Here is a 27,174-nt window from a genome sequence, read left to right as displayed (position 1 = left end):
GGTGCCAGGTCCCGCCTTTCCCCGCTCCCGCCGCGCGGGGGCGCGCCGCTCCCCTCACGGAGAGTGCGCGGGAGCGCGCACCGGCGGCGCGGCGTGCGCGCGCCCCTGCCGGCCGCGCGCGCCCCCCGTTCACCCCCCGTGCCGAATCTGCGGGCGCTGCCCCAGTGCGGAAAGTGCCGCGCTCCACCCGCGCCGCGCTTTACCCCGGAGTCGCGATTTCATCATGCGGGGGCGGGCGCTGCTCCGCCCGCTCCCCCTCCTTCTCCTCCTCCTCCTCCCCATGCCGCTTCCCCGTAGCGTCCTGCCCGCCCTGCTGCGCCGCCTCGCCCGCCCGCTCCGCTCCGCCGCCGCCCCCCCCGCCATGGACGGCCCGCAGGCCGAGGCGCTGCTGGCGCCGCTCCGGAACGCGGTGCGGCAGCAGGTAATGCGGCCCGGCCCGCGCCCCGCCCGGGGGGCTCGGCGGTGTCTCCCGGGGGTCGGGCGGGCTGTGGGAGGTGCCCCCGGCCTCCCCCGGGGGTTGCCCTCCCTGCGGAGGGGTCTTGGCGCATCTCCCCCGGGCGCTGCGGCGGCTCCGGCTCCGGGCACTGCGCGGCCTGGAGGGGCCCCATGGGTGTCCTTATAGGTGTCCCCATGGGTGTCCCTATAGATATCCCCATGAGTGTCCCCATGGGTGTCCCTATAGGTGTCCCTGTGGGTGTCCCTGGGGTCCCTGCCCAGCGCTGCTCGGCGGGTGCGGGGTGGTCCCTCGGGCACAGGGAGGGTACCGCGTGTGGGTTTCCCCTCATGGCTCTGTGCCCTCGCCGCGGTGCCGGAGCTGCCTGGCAGGGCTGGGTCTGTGCCTCAGCCTACCTGGGTGTCCCCTCCCGGGCTGGCTGTGCCCGGGCTGGCCCTGGCTGTGCCCTGCCTTAGGCCCCTGCTCGTGTCTCCCGTGTAAAGCAGCCCCCTCGTCCCTCCGGGGTCACGCCGTGATGTCCCCTTAGAGCTGAGTTTGTGCCAGGTCTCGGAGGTAAATGACGTTCATTTGGAGTTGCATATTTGCCTGATGCAGTAAGGGATGGTAATTCCTTTGCATATTTTCCATTTCATCATTCTGGTTAATCTAGGTGAGTGATGTGTCCTTTAGCTGGGGCTGCATCGCGTTGTTTTCCCATCTCCCTCCTTTTACCTTTATCATCCTTCTTACCTGAGAAGGATTTAGTTGTCTTTTCGTTTCCTAAATAAATATTGGCACTCTGGCTGTGTAGGGTAATGGACCTTGTGGAGTTCCGTCTCCTCTCTTCAGCACCTGCCAGACCTGTGTCTGTCTGTCCCCCATGTGTCCCCCTTAAGTGGCTGAATCCATATTATTCCCCTGAGCTGCACACAGAGCTATGCGTGTGTCCCTTGTATTCACAGATCTGTGCGTGTGTTTCCCCATTAAATGAGTGGATTTATGGCCCTCTAATTATGCTAGCACTTCAGTGAGTTTTTATTATGAATCACTGTACAGCATAATGCCTTGGCAAGAGAGCTGCTTGTAAATAAAGCAATGATCTCTAGAACCAGCCAATTTATTTAGTTTAAAATCCTGGGTGCTGTCATTTGCCTGTGAATACCAAGGCACCCCTTCTTTTCAGGGGTTGAGACTGTGGTGTGGGGCACCAAGGGAAAAATAAACAATAGTCCAGCTGGGGCCACACATATTGTGCTGTACAACTGGCTGTAGTAATTCCTGGAGATATTTGCACAGGAGGAGAGGGAGGGGATAACAAAGATCGGGGTGGTTGGTGCCTCTGGATGCAGGAGTCTGTGTCTGGCAGCTCCAGGAGAAGTGGTTTAATTAAACCTCAGGGACTCAGCCTATGGAGAAGGGAGCAGCCTATCTTCCTGCAGCAGTGCCTGATGCAATAAGCTGCCGTGATCCAGGGGTGGATCCCTCCCTGCTTTGCTGGTCTGTGGGACAAAGCTGCAGCAAAATTTGCCACATCGAGTGCTGCTGTGCACTCCTCCTCTTGGGCAGGGCTGGAGATCGGAGCTTTAATTAGATTGAGTCCTGTCAGCAGGCATAATTATTTGCTTCAGTTGTGTTTTTTTTTTTCCCTTCTCCTTGCGTATGTCTGAGCACTCTTACTTATAGGTCAAGACAAAGAGTTGCTGTGTGCTGCTTTTGGATGCTCAGCACTGAGCAGGGTGAGGGCTCTGTTGAGTCAGCAGGAGCTGCTTTGCTGCTGCCTTGATGTTTTTCCACTGCCGACCCCCCTGGCTCGACAAAGGCAATTTGGACTCACTACTTTAAAAGAGAAAAACACCAGATCAGATCCCTCCCTCTGCCACGTTACCCTGGAATGGCAGTTGCAGTCCTCAGCCCCAGAGTGAAACTTTCACGTTTTTGTTTAAGCAGTTAACAGGAAGGAAACAGCAGATTTGTTCTGTTGGTGTAGCTGATGGGGTTAATCCTGACAGGATTCTTATTTTTCCTTCTTCTCATTGTCTGTGTTTTAATGCAGTCCTTGGAGACATCCTTTTATTAATAAAATGCACTTTTGAACCCCTCAGTCTCTGGAGCACTTTTATCTTTTCTAATCTGATTACAGAATAGCAATCTGTTTATTCTCTTCTCTTTGCTTTCTCAGTTACCTGTAATGTTTTTGTCAGGAAAGTTCAGAATTTAGCAAAAAAAATTGGTATTGTGGAAATGTTGTAATCTCTGTGGATTGTGGGTTTTTTCCTTTTTTTTTTCTCAAGATATGCAAGGTGCAAGAAAAATGCTGAACTTGGAGCATCCCATTTTTAGAACATCCCACTTGGAGCAGCTTTGACATCTCTGTGCTTTTTCCTCCAGCACCTTTGCCCTTCTCAGTAATTCAAGCTAGATCTTGGTTTTGGTGGAGAAGAGTGGACTCAAAAGAAGACTTTTAGTTCATTTATCTCCAGGAGCAAGCTGGGCTTGACAGCTGAGGATCATGTTCATAAAAGAGCCCTTTTGGGTGTGAAGGGATTGAGATTTCCCTGGGCTGAAAGGGGAGAATCATCCCACAGGGCAGAGACACATCTGTGGAACTGTAACAAGGTGGTGATGATTTGACTCAGGTCAAGACCTCCTGTAAGCCCACTGCAGGGTTTTGCTGCTCTGAAATATTTAGGCTTTTGGGGTTTTTTTTAAGGGTATTTTTATTTTGTTGTTGACTTTGTTGTATCTCAAAGTTACAGAGCAGGTTTTTAAAAGGGGAAGGGGTGGAAGGAAGAGAAGCCTTCTGGATGGAGATGGAGAGCACCAAGCCTGTGTTCACCATCTGAGAATCCACTTAGTGCATCCTCAAAGACAGAAACCAGGAATTTGTGATGTACATAGAGGAATATAATCCCACATGGAGATTGAATAGCAGGTCTGTGATTTAACAGTTGTGTGGGGTGGTTGGATTTCCCTAATGAAGTCTACTCTCCTAACTCTTAAAAGTGTTTAAACTAAAAGAGTCTGCTAACTCTTGAAAGTGTGTTTCTCACTTGCAGCCTCTGGAGACCTGTGTGCAGGCTGGACAGAAATCTCCTTTTGGATTGCCAGGGGAGCTGGAAGAAAGAGAGATCTCATCTGTGGCAAAGAATGAATCTATAATGTTCTTTTTGCCCTAGGGAGAGCTGGTGAGGAAGCTGAAGGAAGAGAAGGCTCCCCAGGTGGACATAGACAGAGCTGTAGCAGAGCTCAAAGCTCGGAAGAGGGTCCTAGAAGCAAAGGTGAGTCTGGAAATTAAATTCTGAGCTCCACAGTTTTTTCTGAAAAGCCTTGAAATTTCTTAATTCTTTATTGCAGGTTTGGTCTAAACAGTCCAAATTCAGTCCTAGACTGAATCACTTCTGAAACAGTTGTTACAGGTTTCCAGCTAGTGGCAGTTTCATTCTTTACCTGTTACACTAATTTCTGTTAGCATTAAATCAGTGTGGAAACAAATGCATATGAGTTCAGGTTGTAATCAAAGCTGAAATTGAGTGTATATTAACTAATCTTTGTTTGCTATATAGATTTTTTGTGTGCAGAGTGAGAGCACATGCTGTTCACTGTGGTAAATTTTCAGATTCTTTGTGCATTGAAATTCCCTGACTCTCATAGAAGGTGTTTCTTTAGAAACCATCCATTTTGCTACAGTAACAAAGTTTCTGTAGATGTTTCAAATAACCTGCAGTTATTCTCAGCCTTAGAGGTGAAGTTGTGTCCCCTTTTTTAAATACTGCTAAACTCTGAAGTCTTTGTGCAAATTAAATGATGGAACTTGAAGTTTGTTGTCTTTATATTCATAAAGAAGTAAAATACACTTTCTTATCCTGTGAGCTTCCCTCCCCTTCCCAGACTGAAACAACAAAAATAAACTCTTGAAGCTTTAAAACAGTCACTTGTGCAGATTCACCCATGTTCTAATTTCAATTTCATGTAAACCTGATTGTAGTTGTGCCTGGGTAATACTCTTAAAAATAAATGAATTAATGAGTAAATACAGCACTTCTTACAGCTGCCTGACTGTGAGAATGTGAGTTCACCTGAACTGAAACCCATTGACCCTGTTTGTCCTGCAGGGTCACGTGGGATGAACAGGTGCTGCTCTCTGCCAGGTCTGGCCTTGTGGCTGCCTGTTTACGTTCACTGAACCCAAGAAAATGTCATTTTTACTGAGTGTTCAGCATAGGGCTTTGAAACCATTGCATGAAACCTGCATTAACTGCAATACCTGCAATAACTAGGTCATCCTGCGGGAAATACTATCTAGGTGTTCTCCCAGTTTTGTGTACCACCCCTCAGAAGCTTGGGGGGATGTCAGCAGGCAGGTAAGAGGTCCTGGAGTCCCTGTGGATGTCACCAGGCAGCTGAGGGGTCCTGGTGTCCCTGTGGATGTCACCAGGTAGGTGAGGGGTCCTGGTGTCCCTGTGGATGTCATCAGGCAGGTGAGGAATTTTGGTGTCCCTGTGGATGTCACCAGGCACATTTGGAGTCCTGATGTCCCTATGGATGTCACCAGGCAGGTAAGAGGTCCTGGAGTCCCTGTGGATGTCACCAGGCAGGTGAGGGGTCCTGGAGTCCCTGTGCATGTCAGCAGGCAGGTTTGCAGTTCTGATCTCCCTGTGCATGTCAGCAGGCAGGTTTGCAGTCCTGGTGTCCCTGTGAGCCCCAGCTCTGTGTTGGAGGGTGCCTGTAGGATGCAGTGGGGAGGTTTCTTAGCACTTACACAATTTGTGTGGGCTGTCAGTGCAAGGCTGACCTTGCAAATGCAGCATCTGCCCTTGGGAGTGCAGCACTCCAGTACTGGGAGTGTCTCTCTCCTGATGCTGTTCCCAGCAAGGATCACAGTCCCTTCCACCTTTGGGGGAAGCTGCAGTGGTGATTTTCAAGCCCTGTTCCTACTTGAAGATGTCAGAGCAGCTCTGAATTTGAAGCTTTGAGCAGGGTGGAGCAGCTGAGTACACAGAGTACAGTGCTTTTAAAATTAGACCACATTTATTTATCATTATTGATGATAGAAAAGGAGAAATTTGAAATACATGGACACACAATACCTTTTGTTACCCCAAGGCTTTTCCAAGTGATAGTCTGAGACACTTAAGGGGATCTGAATTTATTGCACTTCTGGGTTTAACTCTGCCTTAATGATCAAAACAGCTGCCTTGAAGGAAATCTTTAAGTGTTGACCTCACCAATGGATTAGATTGCAGAAATCACAGGTTTTCAGATAAAGTAGTGAGTTTGCTCTTAAACATTGTCACAGTATCTTGTCAGAGCATGAAGCACTCTCAAGTTTTCTGAGTGCTGAAAAAAAAATTACAAATAGATTTTCCATGCACAAATACCTAAAATCATCCCTTTGGCAGAGCATGAGGATGATGGGGCTTGTAATCTTCATCGTCAGAATTCTTTCATGTGAGGAGCACCTTACTGAAAGGTTTATGTATGCCAAGAGTTGGATGTGTGCAGTCTGAGATGGTCACTTAAAGCTCTTTTCATAGTCAGGAGAGTGAAGAAGGTCAGAATTGGTTTGGAAATTGGCATTTTTTTGCAGTGATTGTGAAGAAAGCTGAGGATAACTCACTCAGGGAAAGTTAGGTCATGAGTCCACCTCAAGTGTCTGAAATGGTGCTGCATTCAGACAGGGATGTTCATAATTGAGCACTTGAATCTCCGTGGGAAGATTCCTCTTTGGAAAATGAGGATGTTGACAGGATGCCTTTTCTTCAAAGTGGTCTTTGCAAACTTTTGACTCACAGTGGTGAGTGAAGAGGATTTCTCCTCCTGCCAGAATCAGGAGCTATTAAGTGGTTTTGTTTTGCCTGACTTACAGGAGCTGGCCTTACAGCCCAAAGATGACATCGTGGACAGAGTTAAGATGGAAGACACTCTCAAAAGGAGGTTTTTCTATGACCAAGCCTTTTCTATTTATGGAGGTATGGGTTTGAAGAAATGTACATTTTAATCCCTTTAGGCTAATTTTCTGGTCTTTCTAGCTGGTTGAAATGCTGCACTCTAGCAATGTTATATTAATGTGGCATACAAGATTTTTTTTTAAAGTTTGATTTAAACTTTCCTGCTTGAGTCTGTAAACCTTTCAAAAATTCCCCCTTCCTGAAGTGTTTGGGTTGGGACGGGGCTCAATTTTTGTTTTGGGCTCTCTGAATGGGAATGAGTGGACTTTAGGATGCATGTCCTGAGGATTACATTGGTAGAAGATGGCTTCTTTGCTGAGGGTAGGATGTTTGGGGCTTAAGGAGATCATCAACTTATTTATAATCATTCATCTCTTCCTGAGCTTCTCTTGGCAAATTAATAACAGAATATTCTGAGCTGGAAGGGACCCACAAGGATCATGAGTCCAGCTCTTAAGTGAATGGCCCAAAAGGAGACCAAAAATGCTCAAACCCACTGTGAACTTTAGAACCTGTTCCCTCAGTGAACTTTGCCAATGAAATTTATGGCAGAATAAATGTGGCTGTAAACCTCTTCAGATGGCTGATATGAGCATCTCAGGAAGCAGCACACTGCCTCTGTGGTTACTGCTCTTTCACATTAGATACCAAATTAAACACTCTGAGTTGTTTTATTGGCTTTTTTAAAATCTTTGCAGCCACAGTGGTGATTTGCAGATATGTGTTATTTATTACTGACACTGCTTCAGCAGTGGTCACTTCTTCTGTATTCAGATTCCTCCTTCACAGAGATTGCTTCCACAAAACTTTCCACAAAACAGAATCCATTGGTGGAGGGAATTTGCTTTTTAGAGTTGTTGGTTGCAGGAGTTTATCAGTTTTAGATTCTGTCACTACCTGATGCCTCAGTGCTCTGCAGCTGAACTGTGCTTCATGCTCATAAAATGAAACCAGCTGATGGAAATGCTGAGAAGGGAGGACATCTCCTCCAAACAGTGCAGCTTTGTACAGTCTCACACTTCTTTTTTACCTTTTCCTCTTTGCAGGAGTCAGTGGTCTGTATGACTTTGGGCCTGTTGGGTGTGCTTTGAAGAACAACATCATCCAAGCATGGAGACATCACTTTATTCAGGAAGAGCAAATCCTGGAGATTGACTGCACCATGCTCACCCCTGAGCCAGTTCTAAAGTAAATATGGGTCTTTTTTTTTTTTTTTTTTTTAGTTTTTTCTACCTGCATTATGTAAATTCTGGTCATAGGTGCTTTTTACAGTGTTCTGTAGAATTATCCACAGGGATCTTGAGTCTGGGTCACCCAGTTTCATACCATAATTAGGTTCCAATGCACAGGTCAGTGTGATAAGCTGCTGTTGTAAATCAGAGAAAGCAGTGGCATTCGTATTTGAGAGTTCAAAGCTTCCTAGCAGTCCCATGAGGTAAGAAATTGTCATTATTCCTTTTTCTAAAAGATTAAGAAGACAAGGAAAGGGCAGAAACTTCATTCAGCTGAGATATAAAATACTGGGAATATCTCCACTTGAATTACTGGTTATTCCTCACTACTGCAGCTCTGTCTAGTTTTGATCATGATGCAGTTCCTGAAGGCATTAAGTGTCATCTTTGTGACACATCTTAAGGTTTAGATTATTGATACTTCCCACAGATCATATTTTCTGAGAGGTGATGCTGCTTAACATGACTCTGAAATCTGAAGCAGGAGTGAGCCTGCAGTTTTTGAAGGATTTCACTTTGATAAAGGTCTGTCCACTGGGATCACCCAGACCTGGGGATGTCTGGTGGCAGCTGTCACATTCCTTGTTTTGTGTCATCTCTTCTAGGACTTCTGGCCACGTGGACAAGTTTGCTGACTTCATGGTGAAAGATGTGAAAAATGGGGAATGTTTTCGTGCTGATCATCTCTTAAAAGGTTTGATTTTGTTCCAGGCTGGGTGGGCCTGGGGGTTTCTTGCAGTGATACAAGCACTGGAAAAAAGAATCTTTTTCAAGGAAAGCCTGCTGGTGTGGCCAGTCTTTCATACTTGTGTTTGCAGTAATTAATCACACCATACCAAAAACCCCATAGGTTTGTGTCTTAAGTGAGGTTCAGGATCTCTGGTGAAAACACAGTTGTGTCCCTTTTATAAAACCCAGTGTCATCAGGCTATGAAAGATTACTGTGTTGTCTAAGCCAAGGATTCCCTTTATAACAAGATTTTTGTACTTCAGTGCATTCTGGTCTTAGTTTTCTTGAATTTCAGTTGCTTTTTTAAGTACTGAAAAACAATTTATTGATGCTGTGAGGGGTCAGAGTATGTTTTACCTGTGAGAGGTCAATTACATGGCAGTGGATGACTTTCATGTGTACCTTAGAAATAGACTTCAGGCATTTCTTTGATTTGCAAAGTCCTCACACTTCTTCCTGGTTATTACAATTTGTTTGGAAAAACAAACCAAGAAAGTCACAGAAATAAGAAGCCTGTTTGAAAACTTTCTCAGGTACAGCTCCACTGTGAATGGGATTGTTCCACTTTTCTTCAGTGAGTGGTGCTCTCTGGTTTTTGAGCCCTTTCCTTTAAATTCAAGTATGAAGAACAATCTATATTAGCATTAAAGTAGTTTTCATGGTATTCATTAAGAATTTCTTTTGTCAAAAAAAAACCTCAAAAGAAGCCCATCCAACCTCTGCCTCTGTTGCTGAGCAGCCTCATCAAACAAGTGTGTCCCTGTGTTGTGCAGCCCCTCCCTGTGAACAGCCACCTGCTGTCACTGCCAAACTGAGCTGTTACTGACTAAAAAGTCAAATTGCTTTTTTCAAACAAGAGTGAGAAGTCTTGGCATCACTGTGTGCCTTTGTGTGTCAGGGAGGATGTTGTGCTGTAACGTGGAATGCAGTCCAGCTTCACTGTACCTGCTTCTGAGAATAAAATCAGCCTTGCTGCTTGGGATCAGACTAGATTTAATTTCTAGTCTGTATAATAGAAAGCAAGAAAAGGACTACAAAGACTGCTTGGGTTTAAAGAAATAATATTGGAAAGGAACTGGATGAGAATTTGTTGTTTGCCCTGTGGCTCTCCAGTACAGTGAACTGTAGGTCACCCCTGCCCTGAGGACATGACTGGAATTACCCTGTCAGGACAAGTTGTGGGCATCACTTAACTCATGCTGGGGGATCCTCTTGAGCTGTTTTATACTGGGGTCAGTGATGGAGTTGCAGTCTAAACTCGTGGCCAACTTTTCTTACAGCTCACCTGCAGAAACTGATGTCTGACAAGAAGTGCACGGCAGAGAAAAAGGCAGAAATGGAAAATGTTCTAACACAGGTGGGTGCTGCACAGGGAGGTGGCTGCTTCAGGGACAGGGATGTGTGAGAGAGTCCAGAGGCAGTGGCCGTTTCTGTTCCTGAAGATGCTCAGAAGTCTTTACCCCAGAGATCCTCTCAAATACAGACAATTGAATTGTTAATAAATACTCTGAGCTTGCTGGTGAATCTCATCTCCCTCACTCTTTTGGAGAGTTTCTGCTGTTGTGTTAATGAATCTTTTGAGTGTTGGGTTGGTAGGGGTGAAGCTCAGTCTTGGGGTTGGTTTGCTCTGTTTCACTTGATACCCTGGCAAAAAGCTTTTACATTTGTCAGTCCCTTCTGTGGGATTGTCATACAAAGGAGCAGAGATGGATCACAAGTATTGTCAGGGGTTTTTTTTGAGTCAGCTCAGCACTGATTTGCTTTGTTCTGAAATTGTCTCAGTGCTTTGAAGCCCTGGAGATTTGTTCCTCTGTCTCTGACACCCCACAAAGATTTTTCCTGTGTTTACCATGAGAATAGTTGGTGTTCAGTCTGACATTCCTGAACAACTGTACAAATATTTGCCTTTATTTGTTTTTTGTTTTTCTTTGTTTTTAATGTTTGTTCTCATGACTTCTAGGATAAACGCTTCCAAAGCCATGCATTTAATGAATGTTTCCTTCCAGAAAGAGAAACTATTTGTCAGTGTTTTGCATCACTGAGCAGCTGTCATTAGGTTTTCCACACTACAACACTGAACTTTTACCATCCTTTAGGAAATCTCTCTGTTAACATTAGAGTATTTTTATATCCTGTGTTTGGATTTATTTTCCTGATATATGAAAGATCATGACAGCTAGAAATGCAGAACAGCTCTGAAAGGGCATCTAATGCATAGCTTGAATATTGTGTTTCAAGCAGCAGAAGAAAAAGAAGTGAATGCAGACAAAGCCCTGCAGAAATTTTAGCTTTCTTCTCCCTCATTGCTGTATTTTTTTTGCTCCCAACACAGAGCTCCCCATGTTTTAGCTGAATCTGTTCAAAAGAGTCTGTTCTGGTGGGTTGTGGTGCAGTCCCAATGACTTTTCTTGTGCTTTACACCCACTCTTAAGCTCAGACCTCCTGTGGTATGACTAAATCCCAGACCTATTACTAAAATAGGTTTGCAAATGTGCAAAGTGTATTCTTCTATCACTGGTTCAAACTTCAGCTTGCTTGAAAATTTAGGTTAGAAGGGAATATTTTGGGCAGGTGATTCAGAGCTGTAGATCATGCTCAGTAAAAGATAAAGAGGGCATTCATTCCTGTTATCTTGTCTAGTAATTAAAATAATTCTCTTGTGTTTTGGTATTAGTTGGACAATTATGGCCAGCAAGAGCTTGCAGATCTCTTTGTGAACTACAATGTGAAGTCCCCTGTCACTGGCAATGACCTGTCCCCTCCTGTTTCTTTCAATCTGATGTTCAAGACCTCCATTGGGCCTGGAGGAAATATGCCTGGGTAGGTGCTAATTTCATTCTGCTCACACTCTCCTTGCTTTAGAGATGATTTGGAATAAAAATGAAATCTCTGGAGTAGCCTTCCCCTGCCTCTCAGTCCCAGCCTCCTGTAGCAGGTTAGCATTCCTTGGAGTCTTGGGGAAAGGCAGGAGAAACAAGGGGCTGTTGGAGAATCATGAAAATACTTAAAGCACCCAAAATACAGATCCCAGCTGTGCCCTTGCTGGTTGGAGTAGTTTTCATAAAGCCAGTTAATGCTGGTCTCCAATTGTCAGTGACTTCATGGCTGTAGAAAACCTACTTCAGGATACCTGTTTGAGGAAGGAGGTAAAGTTTTTTCCCTTTCAGTATATTGCTTAAGTGTTTTTTTTTTTTTTTGTGTCTGGAATTAAAAGTCTCAAGAGAAAAACTTTTACCTGTGAGTTTTGTTACAACTGTGGCTTTCTCCCTGCTTTCTCCACCCTTAAATTTTCCTGATTTTCCTTTCCCCCATGTCTTTTCAGCTATCTGAGGCCAGAAACTGCACAGGGAATATTCCTCAACTTCAAACGTCTGCTGGAGTTTAACCAAGGCAAATTGCCTTTTGCTGCTGCCCAGATTGGAAATTCCTTCAGGAATGAAATCTCACCCCGCTCCGGCCTTATCAGAGTGAGGTACTGCCAACTTCCTCTTCCAGCAGGAGGGCACCTGGGAGCAGGGAGCATCTTCCTTTGCTTGCAGGGTTTGTGCAGCATTGTCTCACTTTAGTGCTTTCTCCCAGAGGAATCCTGTTTTTGTGCCTGGTGGGCCTCAGGCTCTACAGATGAACTCAGAGTTTAGATTTTAAGTACAGAATTCTAAGATTGGTTTGTGAGAAGCAGAATATCTGAAATAGTTGTTGTATTAGAGATAAACTCAGTTTCACTGGCAGAATTTGGCTTCCATCATAGTCTAAAAGAATCATGTCCAAGGTAGCTGTGTTCTCTGCAGGGCTTTGCTTGTCTAATTATGTTTGTGCAATTTCCTTTGAAACTGAAATCAAAATATGCTTGACCTTGTAGCAATATTTCCTTGTCTCTGACCTGCAGATTCTGCAGTTCTACAGCTTGCTGCAGAGAGGAAGCTGGGAGATAACCTTACTCAGGACCAGTATTTGTGTTGCAAGATCAGTGAAGCTGGAAAGCTCAGAGTTATTGGGAATTACTTGCAGTTCTGTCTCTGGATAAAAGTGATTATTGCCTTTCACTAGGGATAATCTCTGTATTTAAAATGATCTATCCTAATTGGAAATCTCTTTCATATAATTTGGAACAAGGGCTCCCATGCACAGGCAGTACATGTTGTAAATTTGGTAATTGATTATTTTGTGGTGCCATAAATGTCACTGAGAGGCCATGACATCCTTAGCACAGAGGGAGCTCAGGAATTTCCTCAGTCCTCCTGTTCTGTTTTGCTCATCTGGAAATGAGAACTTCTCTCATTGAAATCATCTTCAGTCAAATATAAATGATATGCTTGTGGCACATTTATTGGAGACTGTTATTATGCAATCACAGCAAATTACACCCTGATGGCTGTGATTTACAGTTAATGATTACCTAGAGCTTTTTTAAAGGTTGTTGATAATGAGCTAATTCAGTGGAAAGTGATTTTAGGCAAGAAGGTTTAGAATCAATCTCTGAGTAAAGATATATTAAAGACACGTTCTTAAAACAGAATTCATGCCATTGCTGCGTGCAGCAGTATCATTATCTTCAGGAAATTACCACCTCACCTGGTTATTTTTGGCACCTCTGCCATGAGTTAAAGCTACTGATTTAATCAGCAGACCCTGTGAGGAAGAACTGCTTCTGATATGGGCATCAAAGCAGTCTGGAAAAACTCTAGAGAACTTCTGGAAGTGCTTCCAAAGGTGGTGTTCTCTGCTCTGATTCAAAATGGGGTTAACCAGAGCCTGGAGAGCTCTAGATGGATCTGTAGAAAGTTTTGTTAGGAATTTGAAGATGAAACTAAATCCAGTGATGAGACTGGTTCATGTTCCAGTCTGCCCATTCTCTTGGCTGCGTCTGCATAGGATTTTAAATTACTGGCTTGCTGTGAGAGGCTAAAGCACAATGGTTTATTAGGATCCAATGGATAAAATATTTAATATGTGTGTGTTTGTTTTCACTAGGGAATTCACCATGGCAGAAATTGAGCACTTTGTGGACCCCAGTGAGAAGAACCACCCCAAGTTTCAGAACGTGGCAGATCTCAACATCCTCCTGTACTCGGCCAAGGCGCAGGTCAGCGGGCAGTCTGCGCACGTCATGCGCCTGGGAGACGCTGTCCAGCAGGTAACCCTCCTCCTGCAGCCACACCCAGCTTGCTCCTTGCAATATTGCACTCAGGGATAAGTTACAAGCTGGCTTTTTAAAATTAGGGCTCTGAGTGATGTGTCTGTCCAGTTCTGTGTTGGTCTGAATGCATGTAGTGCAGTTGGAATAGTCTGAATCCAGGACATGGATCACTGGGCCTACACAAAGTTTGTGTTGTGTTGGTGCCAGCTGCGGTTTGCTCCCAGATTTATGAGTAGTTTCTGTTCAGTGAATCAGTGAGACTGAGATCTAGGCCTGGTCCTTGCTACCAGCAGAGTGCAGGTGGTGTTGGGATAAGGGTTGAAAGCTAAACTTCACACTTAGCTAGTGAAGAGGGGCAGTAAGGAATATTAATACAAGCAGTATCTGGGAATCTCATATTCAGCTGCTGATCCCCATGAGTACATGGCTTGCATAATTAGATGAATCACTACCTGATGAATCTAATTATGAATGAGTTGATTTACCAACCTCCTCCTCTCCATTTCCTCCAACACCCCAAAAAAAAACCAACCAAAAAACCACCAAAACACTGCCTTTAAAAAACATAAGCAAAGCAAAACATCTCCAAAACAAGAGCCAAAAAGATGAAAAGAACACCACCCCTCTGTTGTATTGCAGCTGTGAACTGCAGGATGCAGCTGTTGTAATGCCAGTGACTGCACTGCTGCATACAGTGGGGTATTTACAAGTAGGTGATCCTCAGAGCCAGTGGGTGATGAGTCCTGGAGTGACAGTAACTCACTGTTTGGTCAGATGGAGATGCTGCCAGTGAGGTGAATTTGAAGGGATGTAACAGCTTCAGGAGAGACAGAACATAACCACAAGTTCTATCTGTAACATGTCAGTTTGCCTGCAGGAGTTCAACAGATCATGACTTTGCTTCCTTAGGAATTCACATGGGTGTTTTCTTCCTGCTTTTTCTCCCTGCAGGGTGTGATCAATAACTCTGTCCTGGGTTACTTCATCGGCAGAATCTACCTCTTCCTCACCAAGGTCGGCGTATCCCCGGAGAAGCTGCGCTTCCGACAGCACATGGAGAATGAGATGGCTCATTATGCCTGTGACTGCTGGGATGCAGAGTCCAAAACCTCCTATGTAAGTGGGCAAAGTGCAAACAGTAAGGGGAATCCATGTCAGGTCTGGTTTATTTCTGACTTTTGAAGTTAGTTCTGTGGGTCTGATGCGTCTCTCTGGCTTCATGTTGGTCTAGACACACATAATGCAGTTGAAATGTTCTGAATCCAGGACCAAGGGGCAGCTCAGCTCCCTGCACAAAGTTTCTGAACTGTTCATGCTGCTTTGGTAGGTCCAGGCTCCTTTGCCGGAGCCTGAAGTAGCCTGGGGACACTTCACTGGTCAGATTTCATCTGGAGTTAAAGGGAACTGACTCCTGGTGCTTTCCAAACACTGTAACCTCTCTAACAGCAGTGGGGAAGGATTTGTTTTGCTGGAGGTGTTATTCCAGGGCAGATTGCTTCCTGCTTGAATGCTTGCTCTTCCTTTCCCTCTTCCATGCTGTGAGAAATGAGTTCACTCCTGCCAGTTCAGACAGCTGGTACTGGAAGAAAAATTCCTCAAGGATTTGTTATCATCTTCCTGCTGAGTCATTAAGAGCTTTTTCATTCAAACCTTGTTGAGTGCCTTTTTTCCCCCCTTTGTTGGTTGGATTTAGACTCATCACTAGTGATGTTTCATTACAGCACATTACAGGAATAGCAGCCAGTAAAATTCTGCCAAACTGAAGATAAGGGAAAAAAACCAAACCTCCTGCAGCTCAGATGAGTGATTTGTCTTCATAGAAAAGACCTGAAGGAGTGGCTTCCTCTGAATGTCCACAGCTGACCTCCATAAGTTCACAGCCTATCTTTCCAGCCAGCCCAAAACTGGACATGGTGTGGGCCACACCATGTAAATAAGATTATTCAACTTTGCAAGGCTTAGGACAGTGCTCACAGAGCAGGGTGTCCAACAGCCTAACCCAGGAGTGAGCACAGCAATCCCAGGGCTGTGAAAGGAGCGCCTTGGGAGCTGGACCATGCTTTGGTTTGTTGCTTAAGTCTGATCAAATATGTTTGCAGCACTCAGTTGTAAGAAGGGAAGTGGCCTGAGTAGCTAAAAATCCATTCTATAAATTTACTGTACACAAAGGTGTGGGTTAAAGGATTCAAAAACCCACCTCCCATGAGCAGGGACACCTTCCACTATCCCAGGTTGCTCCAAGCCCCATCCAACCTTGAACTTGCGGGGATCCAGGGGCAGCCACAGCTTCTCTGGGCACCTTGTGCCAGGGCTTCACCACCCTCCCAGGGAAGAATTTCTTAATAATGTCTAATCTAAACCTTCCATCTTTCAGTTTAGAGCCATTCTCCCTTGTGCTGTCACTCCATGTCCTGTACAAAGTCCCTCTCCAGTTCCTGGAGCCCCTTTAGGCACTGGAAGAGCCTTCTCTTCTCCAGGTTGAACAGTCACATAAACCTGTATTCTGTGTTTTCTGAGAAGTAGCTGTAACACCCTAATAGCCAAATTTCTGTAAAAATCCTTCAAAATACCCTGAAACACCATGATTGTCAAGCACAGGGATTTTTTCTGTTGACACACCTTTTCTGACACCTTGCTATATCACTCCAGCTTGGAAAACCACACAACATCTGGCTGCCTGTACATCCCACACTGATGTGACAGTGAGTGGGAAGCAGCTGCTGAGCCTTGTCTTACATGGGATTGTCTGTTAGGAAATCCAGAGGGAGGCTGGATTTGTTGCTTCACCAATCCAGTGTGACCGGTGTTCTGAGATTCCTCCTTGCCATACATGCTGAAATGCTGAATGAAGAGCTTCTCTTGAATGTGATCTGTGTTGTGGCAGCTCCTAAGCCAGGCTTTTGGCCATTCCAGTGTGGTTGATTCCCTGCTGTGTGTCCCACGGGGACATGATGCCTTGTGTGCCTGTGGCATGTGAGTGATAGGGCTGTGTGCTCTGGCCCCAGCCCGAGCTGTTGGCACAGGGCTGTGCTCTGCCAAGCCATGTGGAAAAGCTGGCCCTGAACACAGGCACTGGGCAGATGACTGATTGTTTCCTCTGGAAACAAATGGAATCACTCAAATGAGGGAGCAACTGGTGAGGGAGGGCTGCTTATTGTAACAGAGCTAATTATGTGGAAAAAACAGCCATGGGAGCAGGGAGGGCTTAAGGGTGAATAAACATATTTGATGGTTAAGTGGACAAAAAAGTGAGTTGGTGAAAGCTTCCAGTTTTGTTTTTTCAGGGTTGGATTGAGATCGTTGGCTGTGCTGATCGTTCCTGCTATGACCTTTCCTGCCATGCCCGTGCCACCAAAGTTCCTCTCATAGCTGAGAAGCATCTCAAAGAACCTATATCCTTTCAGAATAAACCAGCTTCTTCTCAAGTGGACAGGGAGATGTCTTGGAGATCTGCACAGCTCTATTTCAAGTTACATCTGTCTATTTAACAGGGAAACCTACAACTACAGGCCAGCATGACTTTGGGAGGTGACCTGGAAAGAATTGAGCATTTGTTACTCCTTTCCTCTCTTGGAGGGAAGTTCCTTCATCCAGTAGTGGAGGAGATGTCTTTGTGTTGTGTAGCAATTAACTTAGATGTAATGAAGGAACCAGGCCCTGCTTTCTGTCCTCACAAGCTCCTTAACAGCCTTGCACAGAACAGTCAACATTGTTCAGTTTGAGGCAAATAAGGGAGCCATTGGCAAAGCTTACAAGAAGGATGCCAAGGTGGTGATGGAATACCTTTCCATGTGTGATGAGTGCTACATCAGCGAGATGGAGCAGCTGCTCAACGAGAAAGGGTGAGCTCTGTGTGTGTGGTACCTTCCTCTGACCTTGATGTGGTCCCCCAAGAGCTGCTGCATTTATTTGAGCCACTTGAAACCAGTTTCCTGCTGAGAGCAGGCTGTGTGGGTCATCTGAGTTGTTTGAGTGCTCTCACCAGGCATTGCTGGTCACCCATCAACATATCTCTGGGTGTGTGCACATAAATATTTGTTTGTCTGTGTGGGAATGAGCTGCTGGCTCTAGTAGGGTCATCCCAGAAGAGATTTGACTCCAAGTTCTCAGTGAAATGGGAATTGTTTACCAGCTTCCCCACTCTGGTTTGAGAGTGGACCAGGACTGACTTAAAACTTTAATAAAATAATCCCATGACCAATGGAACAAAATAGTTAAATGAGAAGCAAAACTTGCCTGAGTATCCTCCAGTGTTTAGTGAGCTGCTTTAGGACCTGTTACAGCCTTTAATTTACTGTGGCAGGAATTTGTATGATTTTCTTTGACCTGCCTTCCTAACAACTGAAAATATGAGAAGTCTTTACAGTTGTCAGATTTGGCTGAAGCAGGCCAACAGCTGTCTGTGTTAGGGGAAAGCTAATGCTGCAGTAACAAAAAAATAAACTTAATTTCCTGCTTGAAATGGTACGAGGTGTAGGATAAATGAATGCATTACAGGATGGCAACATTTGCATCTTTCTTTCTTCCCCTGAGCTAAAATTTATTTCTTTTACATCTCTGTGAATGTGAGAGTGTAGGAAAAAACAGCAGCACTCAAAATGGGCAGAGAAATTATTGCAGAGAAGAAACGTAGTCCATCCAGAATGTCCCTGAAATGGTTCAGTTGATGAGTTAGAAGCAATATCCCTGGTTTTATTGATACCCCAGTGCCTGCTTTGCGTGCCTCCCTTTATCTCTTTGGTGTGTAGGCTTCATCCTGAGAATTTCCCAATTGACTTTGCTTCAGGCTGTTAACCACAGCAAAGTTCACTGTGATTATGAAAATGGTTGCTTTTAATGTACATGTAGTAATTTTATTATTAATGCAAATTTCTTTTAATGGGTATGCTACATGTTTCTTTCATCTCTGGGGTTTTCCCTGGCTTCTGTCATCCTGCTCTCAGAGTCAACCAAGTGATGCAATTAAGGAAATAAAACTTGTTTGTTTATTGCTGTAGCTTTTAAATGACTTCTTTTTCCTTTGCAGGGAATTCACTGTTGAAACTGAAGGGAAAACTTTTCTATTAACAAAGGACATGGTTACTGTGAAGAGATTTCAGAAAACATTACATGGTAAATTTGATTCTTTGTTGTTTGATCATCATCAGGATACACTTTGAGTGTGAACTTTATTGGTAGCATTGTCCTGTTAATATTGTAAGACAGCATAGGAAAAATGCCAAATGTAATTTCCTTGAAATTTAAGAGTAGGAAGGCTTTTGAAAAGTCAGTGACTGCATCTCCACAGAACTTTTGTCCTGATACAGGAAAAGGGGGCTAGAAGGAAACTTTCCCAAATACATGGATTTAGTTCCTCAGAGGAGCCAGAGAAAGGGCCCTGAGTTGTTTTCTACAGCCTAAATATGTCCTGTACATGAGCTAAGTCCAAATCTCTATTTCAGGTATTTGTATTTAGAGCAGAAATGTTTAATCTTTTATTCCATGTACTGAGCAAAAGGAGAGCGTCAGCAATCACATCTTTTTCTTGTCTAAACACATTTTTAATGGTGATGTGTGTTATTTTGTGTTCCAGTGGAAGAAATCATCCCAAATGTCATTGAGCCCTCGTTTGGCATTGGAAGGATCATGTACACAGTGTTCGAGCACACATTCCGCATCCGGGAAGGAGACGAGCAGAGAACGGTGAGTGCTGGGCCAGCTGCAGGCACCTGCCCTCCCCTGGCATCCAGGGAAAGGGCTAAAACAGCACTGCACAATGCCCAGCAGAGAGGGGAAAGCTAGTTGGGGTGTGGATTGCCTGATTTGCCAGAGTGTTGTGGTGTTGTGAAGGTCCCCAGGATGAGGTGAGAGATGAGAATTTGACTCCGAGTTCTCAGAAGGCTGATCTGTTATTCTATGATATGATATGATATGATATGATATACTAAAACTATACTAAACTATAGAGAAAGGATACAGACAGAAGGCTAGGAAAAGAGTGATAATGAAAACCTGTGACACACACAGAGAGTCTGACACAGCTGGCTGTGATTGGCCATTAATTAAAAACAATTCACATGCTGGGTAAGCAATTCTCTAAATCACAATCTCTCAGCAAAACATGGAGAAGCTGGGGCTTCTCATCTTGCCAGGAGAAGAAATCCTGGTGAAGGGATTTTTCATAAAATATCACCGTGACACCAGAGCACTTTTCATTTTTACATGAGAGCATTCTGCTCATGTATGCATGAGGCTCTTGCTGGATTCCTGGCAAGGGGGTGAGAAACTCCTCCTTCTGGATCCACACTTGACAGTGTTCCATTGCTCAGAGGAAGGCATATCTTCAGTGCTTAATTTCCTTTCTTGCTGCTGCTTTTCCTGGAATCATACTTCTGTGCAGCAGTGTGGACAATGGATTTTTTGCTCAGTCCCCTGTGAAATTCAGCCTTTTCTGGTTCTGGACACCCCTAAAACCTTGGCCTGAAGCTTTGTTGTAGCAGGGACCAGAGGAAAGTGTGTGTTTCAAACAGAGCTTCCTCCAGCCAGTGCCCAGGTGTGCTCTGTGCCATTGCTGGTGGCACATGACAAGCTGGCTGGATATTTGGTGCTGCTTCCTGCTTATTGTACCTGGCTCCTGGACTGTGTTCATAAAAAAGAAATATAACATTAAAAAGTGCTTTTTTGTGTCTCTGGGTGCCACAGGATGTGGTACTTTTATGACTGAGGGAACAGGGTTCAGGAACCCAGAGTTAGGACATAGCTCACTTTGAATCCCAAACTGCTCCTGAAGTATAAAATACTGGGTTTACCTTCCTTCTAGTACCCATTTAGCCTGGACTGCTTTATATTGTGGTACATCTCACATGCATTGCTTCTGTCCCTTTCATACCTTGCCAGGAAAGATTTTACTATTTTTCCCTCACTTCTGGCACATTTTTATTTTCTGAGGGTGTCTGTGAAGGGTTCTAAAAACCTTTTTGCTGCACATGCTCCATGTGTGTGGAGTCTCAAACAGGAAGTTTGGTTTAGACTGTGGCTAAGACTAAATCTCCTGAAAAGACACCTCCACCTTTAATTTTTCTGTAATTCAGATGAGGTTACATTTCTTTAGGAGGGCTCTAATAGGACTTATTCTGGTGGGAGGTAACATTTACCTGTCAGGAGATAAGGGAGAATGGAGGCTGAAGAAAACCAGTCCTGCTCCAGTGGTGAGAGATGTCACTGCTGATGTCCTAGAGTGGGCCAGAGACCCCCTGGAACACTCACCCTACCTCAGTCAGAGCTTATTCTCACCTCCTAAGAGTCTGATCTGACCACTAAACTTGTATTTATTGACTTGTGCTTTTCCTTTTTTCCACAGTACTTCAGCTTCCCAGCTGTTGTAGCGCCGTTCAAGTGCTCCGTTCTTCCTCTGAGCCAGAATCAGGAATTCATGCCTTTTGTCAAGGAATTATGTAAGTGTGTTAAGCACTTTGGGGCTGATGGGGCTGTACACTGGGAAGGGAGAGCTCTCAAAATAGCATGAGGATCATGTGGCTCTCCAAAGTGCACAGGGAGAGTTGCTGACCTGAACCAGCTGAATATCCACAAGCTTTGGGTATCCATCAAACTCTTCAGCTATGCTCAAAAACCCCACCACCATGACCATCCCTGTGTTGGTTTGGAGTGTAAAAGACATTGCTTTTTTTCCTTTTGTGTCAAAAATAAATCTTCCCCACTGCTTAGGAGAAGCTGGAGCAGTGGGGGTTTTGTAATTAAAGTTTGCTTCGCTCCTATTGGCCACCTAATTTATTGAGTCTGTCCCAGAGCTGCTGAGCCTGCAACCATCCTGTCAAAGTGCCCACTGGTAGTGGGCATCATGGGCAAAGATGGGGGCCATAAAACTGAACAGAGGAAGGGTAGGAACAGGGGTTGCATGTCAGACAGTGCCTTTTGCTGTCAGCACCAGTTCTGCCTGGGACTTGGTCTCCCTGCTCTGCATGTGCCCTGCATACTGAGGCTGGGGGTTGGTGTTAAAGCAGAGTCATAGCATTGATGACAAGGGGAAAAACTTGGTGACTTTGCTCTTGGGGTGAGAGTTGTGGTGCAATGTGGAGAGCTGGAAGAGCAGGGTGGGTTTGACCCTGTGGTCCTGATGTTCTGTCAGAGTGAAATTGGGACTCTGAGATGCTGCTTGCACCTGGGACAGGCAGTGCCTCATGGGGTGATGGCTAGAGAGGCTGACCTGGAACAGAGGCTAGAGAGTGTTAAAAGATAAAGTAGGGATTTATTAAAAGGTCTTTAAAGGATACACTTTGGCCAGCACAAGAGCCTGGCCATGGCTCTACCCAGGATGGACTCAAGATGGATGCAAGATGGGTGCTGGGTCACGAGTTTTCACACTTTTTATAAGTTTTGGTCCGTTTCCTTGTTGGGGTTGATTGTCCAATTACAGCTTCAGGTTATGCAGTCCCATCTTCCCAGATTGCTCTCCTCAATTCACTGTTGTTTGTACATTTTGGGCTTGAAGTTGCAACAGTGTCCTTGGTTCTCAGGCTGGAAAAGGATTGTTTTGTCCAACTGAACTGTGAGGAGAACTTGCTAACACTTTATATGAAGTTCAGAGTCACACCCTAAGGCAGTACAGAATCTGGAAAATACAAAAGCTGAAACTTAAAGCATCAGGGGTACAGGGAGCCTGTGCTGGGGCCGTGTAACAATCCCTGCTCTGCTCCCTGCAGCCGAAGCACTGACCAGGACTGGGATCTCCCACAAGGTGGATGATGCAGCGGGGTCCATCGGCCGGCGCTACGCCCGCACGGACGAGATCGGCGTGACCTTCGGCATCACCATCGACTTCGACACCGTGAACCGCACCCCGCACACGGCCACGCTGCGCGACCGCGACTCCATGCGCCAGATCCGCGCCGAGGTGAGCCGGGGCACGACTCACACTGCTCACACTGCATACAGCTCATACAGCTCTCACAGCTCACCCAGCTCACAGGGCTCACAGTGCTCACACTGCTCACAGCTCACAGAGATCACACAGCTCATACAGCTCTCACAGCTCACCCAGCTCACAGGGCTCACAATGCTCACACTGCTCCCAGAATTCACAGAGCTCACAGGGCTCACACAGCTCACAGAGCTCAGACTGCTCACACGGCTCACAGAGCTCACACAGAGCTCACAGAGCTCTCACACAGCTCTCACAGAGCTCGCACAGCTCACATGGCTCACAGAGCTCACAGAACTCACTGAACTCCTCACACAGCTCACACAGCTCACAGAATCACTGGGTTTGAAGAGGCTGTCAAGATCATTGAGTCCAACCCAGCCCCTAACACCTCAACTCAACCCTGGCACCCAGTGCCACATCCAGGCTTTGTTAAACACACCCAGGGATGGGGACTCCACCACCTCCCTGGGAAGCCATTCCAGAACTTTATCACTCTTTCTGTAAAAAATTCTTCCTGATATCCAACCTAAACTTCCCTTGGTGCAGCTTGAGGCTGTGTGCTCTGGTTGTGTCAGTGCTGCTGGAGAAAGAGCCCAGCCCCAGCTGAGCACAGGCAGCTTTCAGGATCTGCACAGAGTGATGAGGGCAGCCCTGAGTCTCCTTTTCTCCAGGCTGAGCACCCCCAGCTCCCTCAGGGGTTCCTCACAGGGTTTGTGTTCCCAGCCCCTCTCCAGCCTCATTGTCCCCTCTGGATGTGCTCAGTGTCCCAAGGTCCTTCCCAAGCTGAGGGGCCAGAGCTGGGCACAGCACTCCAGGTGTGACCCCAGCAGTGCTGAGTACAGTACACAGGGCTTGGGGGCTGGCACAGCCAAGGGTGCTCCTTTTGGCCTTGGGGACAACATCCCCTGCTGATGCTGATCTGTCACTAATCCTTGTGGGAGCTGCCTCCAGCTCTGGAGCAATTAAGCTGTTGTAGAAATCCGCAGGAACAGATATGGGTCAGACAGAAGGTGCCGGCCCAGCTGATAAAGTGAGCAGCTTTTGTTTTTCTTGCATGCAGAGGTGTTGCTCTTACCTGGAAGCCATGCCTTGTTCTGAATACACTGCTCTTTAGAATGGCTCTTTCCAAGAGAAGGCTGTTGAGTTAAAGCATTGACTTTAAAGCTTTGACACAACTTTTGGGCTGTGTCTGGCTTTCAGAGGCTGGGCTCCCTGTAATCCACAGGCACCAAGAGGCAGAGCACTGGGGTTTGCCTTGCAGCTGGTGTTGCCTGTGCAGCACCACAGGAGCTGATGAACCACTGCCCCAAAGCTGTGCCCTAAGCACACTCTGCCAGTGTGGCTGCAGTGCAGACTGGAATAGCAAAAACCTCCCTGTGGTGGGCTCTGCCTCTGCTCAGAGCAGTGGATCTGCAGTCTTGGGAGGTTTTCAGGTTTTTCTTTATTCCCTGATGTTCTTTTCTCCCTGGCCTTCACCCCAGGCACAGGAAGAGGTGGTGCTGACCTGTGAGGCTGAGTTGTAGCTCCACAGAATAACTGCAGTGCCTGGGGCTGCTTGGCAGGCTGGGGTTTGGCTGGCTGTAAAAGGCAGTGCCAGTTCCTCAGGGCACCCTTCTGTCTCTCTGTCACCTGGGTGACCTCTCCCTGCCAACCAGCAGAGATGAGACTTTGCTATCCTTCAATTTCTGCAAGTTTTCAGCTTTCTGGTTGATCCTTTGCACCATGACAGTGTGCTGTGAGGAGCAAAGAAAAGGCAACTTGCAGCCTCTTTGGTGCTGGTCTTACAGTAAGTAGGGCTTAGCTGAATTCTGGCTTACAGCATCTTTTGGATATGTGTAAAAAAACTTTTGGGGTTTTTTTCCTTTCCCAAACTGTAGCACTACATTACCTTGCTTTGGTTGACAATTTCCCTCCTGGATCACCCTAATAACAGAAAACAGATTGATCTAAGGTGTCCTAATTAATGGTTTTCTCCCCAGAAATGATCTTTTAGGAGATACTTTGTACCTGTTCTATTGCTGATGTAAAAATTGCCCAATATCCAGCTTGATTTTGGTGACTTTGTGTTTCTTATGTCTTTGTGGCTTTTCCTGCAGATCTCTGAACTTCCTGGCATCATCCGAGACCTGGCCAACGGTTTTCTCACCTGGGCTGATGTTGAGGCAAAGTATCCACAATTTGAGGGACAAGAGACTGGCAAAAAGGACACAATAGAGGAATAAAGAAAAGGACCTGAAGTAAAATCCTGTCAAATGTCCACTTTTTACTGTTCATGTTAATATGAAATAAACTTACCATGTATTATTCAGAGCTGCATTGTTTGTGCACACAGGGACTATTTGGGTATTTTTTTCTTTTCCTCAATTGCTGATCAGATTTAACTTTAAAAACTGAAATAATTGCAGCCTGAGCTGAAGGTGTTACAAATAAAACCACCATTGTATATGCCTGCCTCTCTGTTCCTGCAGCCTTGTGCTTTCTTTAGAAATGCCCCTTTTTTTTTCTCTCATTTTTGCCCCCCTGCTCAGGGCTGTGGGTGTTACAGGTTCATGCACAGGATTTCATCTGGGTTTGGATCACCCTGGGCTCTGGGGGAAGGTGCTCCCAGGTACAGGGGCTGTGTTTGTGAAGGGGTAATCCCATTTCCAGTCCTCTTTTCTCCACTGTAGTTCAAGCAGCCACCCCAAGAGATGGGTTCAGTGTTGTATTTCTGGCTGCAGGTGTTTAATACCTGTATTTCTGCAGAATTGGGAGCACTTGCACATGGGAGAACAGAGCAGGGCTGGAAAATCCTGTTCCAGGTCTTGCTCCTGCTGGACACGGTTGGTTTCCTTGGCTGAGGGAGCGAGCAGCAAAGAGCTGGCAGGGTTGTTTTTTCATTCAATGTCTTCTGGCAGCAAGGGCTGAAACCAGAGACTGCCCTGAGCAGGTGGGAGAAGATCCAGGCACCCTTTCACCTCCCTGGGCACTGGAGGAATTTAAAGCCCTCTGCTGTTGGTTTGGGGAGCCTTAAACCCTCCTGACCTGAGCCAGGTAGGAGAGGCCTCACACTTTGTCTTGCAGGCTCTCATCCCACTGAGAAATCCCTGGGCTAGAAACCTTCCCTTTAGAGGGTTGGGAAGTGTTCACCAAGTTTTTGCTTAGGTTTAAACACTCATTTAAAGTCAGAAAACACAAATCCTAGGATGGTTGAGGTGTGAAGGGATATTAAAGATCATCCACTTGCAACCTTCTGCCATTGGCAGGGCACCTCCCACTATCCCAGGGTGCTCCAAGCCCCATCCAGCCTGGCCTTGGACCCAGGGGCAGCCACAGCTTCTCTGGGCACCTGTGCCAGGGCCTCCCCACCCTCACAGGAGAGAATTTCCTCCTAACACCTCATCTAAACCTGCACTCTCAGCCATCCCCCTTGTCCTGTCACTCAGGCTCTTGTCCCAAGTCCCTCTCCAGCTCTCCTGGAGCCCCTTTAGGCACTGGAAGGGGCTCTCAGGTATCCCCAGAGCTTTTTCTTCTCCCAGCTCTTTCAGTTTTTCTCCATAGTAAAAGGGCTCCAGCCCTCAGAGCATTTTTGTGCCTCCTCTGGACTCGCTCCAGCTGCTCCAGGTCCTTCCCATGTTGGGATCCCCAGAGCTGAGCACAGCACTGCAGGTGGGGTCTCACAAGGGCAGAGCAGAGGGGAAGGATCCCCCTCCTTGCCCTGCCTTTGATGCAGCCCAGGACACTTTCCCCTCTGTGATTTACCTGCCTGCCCCACCTGGCAGCCTGTGGGAAGTGAATCAGGACTGATCCCAACCTTTCTGCATCCCAAAGCAGGATTTGGCTCTGTCAGCTGTAGGGGCACCGATCCTCTTTGGGAAGCATTAGCTGTGTTAGCCCCTGGCACCAGCAGCTCTGACACTCAGCAGGGAAAAGCTTTAAAAAAAGGATGCAGGAGAGGATGCTTGAGACCATCAATGGGATTCATGTGACTGGGAGCTCTCTCTGCACTGGCAGCTGATGCCTTCTGCAGCCTGGCAGGCAAACAGCAACGAGGGAATGTTTCTGAGTGAGTTCCTTCGGTTTTAGCTAAGCTTCTCCAGAAGCAGATGGACCAGGGGCATTGGAGAAGGGCAGTAACGGCTTTCCAAAGCCATCAGTGCTTTGGGGTGTCCCTGCTTTTGAGGAGTCCCTGAAATGATGTGGGTTTTGAGCTGCCTTGAAGGACCTTTCTGCCTACAAGTCGGTGTCAGACCTGCGCACTGCCAGACACTCCCTCTGTCCAGCTTTCCAGCAGTGGCTGAAGAGTCAGGACAACTCCTCTCCATCCATCTCCCAGCCCCTGCTGCTGTTGATAAAGGTAATTAAACATCCCAGCAGATGCAGCAGGGCTATATATCCTTCATGGAAAAACACAGAAAACATTGCAGTGACTGGGAAAGTTCACAGGGAGTGGGAAACCATTGCCAGGGAACTAATTAGACAGCAAATTCTCATAACTTCACTGCTTGGGCTTCAAAGGGGAGATTTAGCCCAGGATGCAGGTCACCCTGTGTGTGGTTTGTAGTTAAAAACCTTGTTATTTGAAATATAAACCAATTTCTTGAGCCAGCTGCACGATGTTTATTTTGTTCAAGTGGGGACCAGACCAATGCCAGGCACAAGTGAGGTGCTCCTGCTGTTGCAGAGGGCAAAGGATGAGGATTTTGGAGGAGGTGGCACCTGGACCCCTGCTGGATGGATGCTGATGGTGGTGCCCCAGCCCTGCCCAGCATCCCTGAGCTCCTTTTTATTTCAC

At 46.2% G+C, this 27,174-nt stretch overlaps 1 protein-coding gene across 1 annotated transcript; it reads left to right on the top strand.

Annotated features, from left to right (window-relative positions):
• The first annotated feature begins 229 nt into the window (after nt 1-229).
• On the top strand, nt 230-24,852 carry GARS1 (glycyl-tRNA synthetase 1). The gene is made up of 17 exons (XM_030971780.1): nt 230-421; nt 3,610-3,711; nt 6,300-6,402; nt 7,428-7,569; nt 8,219-8,307; nt 9,624-9,700; nt 11,018-11,163; nt 11,666-11,815; nt 13,315-13,477; nt 14,432-14,596; nt 16,765-16,872; nt 17,177-17,322; nt 18,507-18,592; nt 19,053-19,162; nt 20,820-20,913; nt 22,180-22,370; nt 24,497-24,852. Exons 1-17 carry the CDS (start codon nt 281-283, stop codon nt 24,620-24,622), a joined length of 2,139 nt encoding a protein of 712 aa, XP_030827640.1. The 5' UTR covers nt 230-280; the 3' UTR covers nt 24,623-24,852.
• Nucleotides 24,853-27,174: the final 2,322 nt, after the last annotated feature.

The sequence above is a fragment of the Camarhynchus parvulus genome, chromosome 2 (genome assembly GCF_901933205.1).
Source record: "Camarhynchus parvulus chromosome 2, STF_HiC, whole genome shotgun sequence".
In the NCBI taxonomy this organism is placed as follows: Eukaryota; Metazoa; Chordata; class Aves; order Passeriformes; family Thraupidae; genus Camarhynchus; species Camarhynchus parvulus.
The sequence above is the reverse complement of the archived record's forward strand: the minus strand, read 5'-3'. Positions and strand labels throughout refer to the sequence as shown.

Bases quoted from the DNA above. Each gene is read 5' to 3' on its own strand.
- GARS1 (XM_030971780.1), top strand. From the start codon at position 281: ATGCCGCTTCCCCGTAGCGTCCTGCCCGCCCTGCTGCGCCGCCTCGCC. The intron at 3,712-6,299 runs GTGAGTCTGGAA...CCTGACTTACAG, and splicing joins AGAGGGTCCTAGAAGCAAAG to GAGCTGGCCTTACAGCCCAA. The intron at 22,371-24,496 runs GTGAGCCGGGGC...CTTTTCCTGCAG, and splicing joins TGCGCCAGATCCGCGCCGAG to ATCTCTGAACTTCCTGGCAT.